Here is a 4,627-nt window from a genome sequence, read left to right on the forward strand (position 1 = left end):
ATGGATGGATGGATGGATGGATGGATAGATTAGATGGATGGATGGATGGATGGATGAATAGATTGATTGATTAGATAGATAGATAGATAGACAGATAGATAGATAGATAGATAGATGATAGATAGATAGATAGATAGATAGATGATAGATAGATAGATGATAGATAGATAGATAGATAGATAGATAGATGATAGATAGATAGATAGATAGATAGATAGATAGATAGATAGATAGATAGATAGATAGATAGATAGATAGATAGATAGATAGATAGATAGATCAAGTGCCAGGAAAATCAGGAGATTCAGGCAGTTCAAATGAGTATCAAGATTAATTGCAAGCTTCGGTTCGCTAAAAGAACCTGACCTACTAACGGATCAATTGGAAATGAGCGGAAGATAGGAGAGGCATTCAAAGTGGGCTGAACTTAGATCTCTTGCGAGTGCAGAGGGATTCAGGACTGATGACGCATTTGATGCCTCCCTCAGGCACAGCCTGGTTCTCTCTTACTACAGATGGATGGATGGATGATAGATGATAATAGACAAATGATAGATAGAAAGACAGATAGATATAGATACAGATACAGATAGATTAGATAGATAGAGAGATAGAGAGATAGAGAGATAGAGAGATAGAGAGACAGAGACAGAGATTAGGTGATAGAGATAGATAGAGAAGATAAAGATTTAGTGCAAGTTTAAGCTCTCTACAAAAATCTGACCTACTAACGGTTAGGGGAAACGACTGGGAGATTAAAGACGGGCTGAATGTCGATCTCTTGTGAATGTGCAGGGACTCACGGCTGATAACCTGTTTGATGCCTCTCTTGGCGCCAGCCCGGTCGTCTACTCTCAACGCTGCTGACCGGACCCCTTCTTCTCTCCCCTCCCTCCCCCCCTTTGGGTCGTAGGTCCCGAACGGAGGATCGTCCTGGTGGGCAAAACCGGCAACGGGAAGAGCGCGACGGGAAACACCATCCTGGGGAGCCGCGTCTTTGAATCGAAGATGGCTCCTGATTCCGTCACCAGATGTTGCCAAAGGAAGGAGACGCAGGTGAATGGCCGGAAGGTGGTGGTGGTCGACACGCCCTGCTTCCTCGACACCGGGCGTCCCAAGTCAGAAACGGCGGCCGAAGTAAAGAAGTGCGTGAAGTTTTGCACCCCGGGCCCGCACGTCATCCTGCAGGTGATGTGCCCGGGCCGTTTCACCCAGGAGGAGCAGGAGGTGGCTGAGCTGATCAAGGAGATCTTCAGCCTCAACGCCAAGAAGTACATGATCCTCCTGTTCACTCGGAAGGACGACCTGGAAGGGAAGACGCTCGACCAGTTCATCTCCGAGGGGGACCGCGCCCTGAAGGAGCAGGTGTACCTGTGTGGGGACCGCTACCTGGCTTTCAACAACAAGGCCAAGGGGGCGGAGCGAGAGGCGCAGGTGGCCCAGCTGATGGAGATGATTGACGGGCTGGTGAAGGAGAACCGGGACGCTCCTTGTTACACGGAGGAGATGCTGGCGGCCGACAAGAAGAACTTCAAGAGCACATGGAACCTTTCCTGGTTGTGTCCTTTCCTTTAAGGAACGCCAGAAAAAATCTCCATGATGGCAACTCTGGAAAGGGTCCCTGCTCTGCTACTCCCTCCCTCCTTCCTTCCTTCCTTCCTTCCTTCCTTCCTTCCTTCCTTCCTTCCTCCCTCTCTCCCTTCCTTACTCTTTCCCCTTCCTTCCTTCCTCTGTCCCCTTCCTTTCTTTCTCCCTCCCTCCCTTTCCTTTTCCTCCATTCCTTCCTCTCCTTCCTTCCTTCCTTTCTCCCTTCCTCCCTCTCTCCCTTCCTTCCATCTTTCCTTCCTTCCTTCCTTCCTTCCTTCCTGTCCCCTTCCTTCCTTTCTTTCTCCCTCCCTCTCCCTTTCCTTTTCCTCCGTTCCTTCCTCTCCTTCCTTCTTTCCGCTGTCTCCCCTTTCTTTCTTTCTTTTTCTTTCTTTCTCTCTCTTTCTTTTTCTTTCTTTTTCTTTCTTTCCTTTCTTTCTTCCTTTTTTCCTTTCTTTTTTTCTCTTTCCTTCCTGTCTGTCTCTGTCTGTCTATCTATCTATCTAATCTATTATTTCTATCTTCTACCAACCCTTCCTTCCTTTTCTTTTTCTTTCTCTTTTTTTCTCTTTTTCTTTCTTTTTCTTATTTTTTCTTTCTTTCTTTCTTTCTTTCTTCCTTTCTTTTTCTTTTTTTCTCTTTTCTGTCTGTCTGTCTATCTATCTGTCTATCTATCTATCTATCTATCTATCTATCTATCTATCTATCTATCTCTATCTAATCTACTATTTCTATCTATCTACCAACTCTTCCTTCCTTTCCTTCCTTCCTTTCTCTTTTTCTTTCTTTCTTTCTTTCTTTTTCTTTCTTTCTTTCTTTCTTTCTTTTTCTTTCTTTCTTTCTTTCTTTCTTACTCGTTCCTTCCTTCCTTCCTGTTTGTCTGTCTGTCTGTCCATCCATCCATCCATCCATCCATCCATCCATCCATCCATCTATCTATCTATCTATCTATCTATCTATCTATCTATCTATCTATCTATCTCTTCTCTTTCTCCAACATGTCCCCCCCGCGTAAAACAGACTTGACCAGAGGGCGTGGTCACTCAGAAAACGACGGAGCCCCGTTGAGTGGGGCATTTAACAGCCATCAATCAACCGATTGACCAGGTGTCAGAAGCCATATATCTCTAAAGTCCCTTATCCTTCCCCCCCCCTCCTCCATTTATTTGCGTCTGCCTTTCCTCCTGACCCGAATCTCACTCTCTTCTCTTCCTGGGTCCTGCCCTATTCCCAGGGGGGGAGGAGGGGGGGGAGGTGCTTGAGGGTTATTGCCTTGATTTCCTCTCTGGCGACGCTGTGTAACCCTTTGCTTTCCTGCGTTATCCTTCTGTGAACTTTCCCATCCCTGAATGTCAGCCAGCAAAGGGAGGGGAAGAAAGGAAGGCAACCTCCGGCAACCCATTTATCTACGGGCTCCCGGGAGAAGGAGAAGGGGCGACGAGAGCGCCAAAACATCGCAGCTACAACTGGAGACGGTCTGGTGTGATCTCCCCTTTCCCCACAAGGGGATTGGGCCGTGTGAACTGACCGGATGAACGATTGGGGTGGGTTTTTTGCTTGGGACACTTTTTACCTATCGATTTGAGAGGGGAAACCCTCGGATCCTGGCTTCTGGGCTTGCTAGCAACGTCTCCTAATAAAAGTTCCTTTGGGATGAAACGGTTTCCACGAGTTCTGCTTTCTCGGGGTGAGGTCTTGAAGTGGGCCCGGACACCGGGACTCGGTGAAGACATAATACACGGGCAATTTGAACAAGTGATTGATTGGGGGACTGTCATCGTTCTCCTCCTCCTCTTCCTCCTCCTCTCCACAAACCTCACTCCCTTCTAACACTGTTGATGTTCCCTAGTTGGGTCATGAAATGTCTACAAGAAAAGTTCAGACAACATCAAGGTTCCCCCCAGTCTTTCCTCCTCCTCCTCCTCCTCCTCCTCCTCCTCCTCCTCCATAAACCCCATTATACGGTACGACGGATGATGTTTCCTAGTTGGGTCACGAAATGTCGGCAAGAAAATAACCAAGTTCAGACAACACCGAGGATGCCCCAATCCTTCCTCCTTCCTCCTCCTCCTCTTTCTCCTTTTTCTCCTCCTCCTCCACTCCGGAAACCTCACTCCCTTCTAGCACTGATGATGTTCCCTGGCTGGGTTACGAAAAGTCTCCAAGAAAATAACCCAGTTCAGACAACAACCCTAACCCTCCTCCTCTCCATAAATTCCATCAACTCCATTCCCTTCTACGGTAGCACTGATGACGTTCCCTAATTGGGTCACGAAACGTCTGCAATAAAACTAACATCTAAGGGGCTTCCACAGAGAAGGGAGGGTCCACCTCTTCCCCAAAGCCCCGGAAGGCAGGAGAAGAAGCAGCGGAGGGGAGCTCCTCAAGGAGAGAAGCAACCTGGAACTATGGAGAAACTTCCAGACAGGGAGGACAGTTAAACCGGTGGAACTGCCTGCCACTAGAAGTTGCGGGGGCTCCATCACTGGAGGTTTTATAAGAAGAGACTGGATGGCCACTTGTCTGAAATGGTGTAGGCTTTCCTGCCTGAAGAGGGGGTTGGGCTAGAAGACCTCCATGGTCCCTTCCCACTTTGTTGCTCTGTCTGTCTGTCTGTCTGTCTCATCTATCTATCTATCTATCTATCTATCTATCTATCTATCTATCTATCTATCTATCTATCTATCTATCTATCTATCTGTCTATCTGTCTATCTGTCTATCATTTCTGTGTATCTATCCATCCATCTATCCATCTATCTATCTGTAATCTATCTATCTATCTATCTATCTATCTATCTATCTATCTATCTATCTATCTATCTATCTATCTATCTATCTATCTATCTATCTATCTATCTATCTATCTTTCTAGACCATCCATCTTTCATCTATCTATCTATCTATCTATCTATCTGTCTGTCTGTCTGTCTGTCTGTCTGTCTGTCTGTCTGTCTATCTATCTATCACCTAATTCATATCTATCTATCTATCTATCTATCTATCTATCTATCTATCTATCTATCTATCTATCTATCTATCAT

General features: G+C 46.1%; 1 protein-coding gene across 1 annotated transcript; it reads left to right on the forward strand.

Moving 5' to 3' along the window:
- Nucleotides 1–921: 921 nt before the first annotated feature.
- On the forward strand, nt 922–1,642 carry LOC107300796 (GTPase IMAP family member 4-like). Its single transcript, XM_015830085.2, has one exon. It carries the CDS (start codon nt 1,009–1,011, stop codon nt 1,573–1,575), a length of 567 nt encoding a protein of 188 aa, XP_015685571.2. The 5' UTR covers nt 922–1,008; the 3' UTR covers nt 1,576–1,642.
- Nucleotides 1,643–4,627: the final 2,985 nt, after the last annotated feature.

The sequence above is a fragment of the Protobothrops mucrosquamatus genome, unplaced genomic scaffold, assembly GCF_001527695.2.
Source record: "Protobothrops mucrosquamatus isolate PMUCROS unplaced genomic scaffold, P.Mucros_1.0 scaffold8476, whole genome shotgun sequence".
Taxonomy (NCBI): Eukaryota; Metazoa; Chordata; class Lepidosauria; order Squamata; family Viperidae; genus Protobothrops; species Protobothrops mucrosquamatus.

Bases quoted from the DNA above. Each gene is read 5' to 3' on its own strand.
- LOC107300796 (XM_015830085.2), top strand. From the start codon at position 1,009: ATGGCTCCTGATTCCGTCACCAGATGTTGCCAAAGGAAGGAGACGCAG.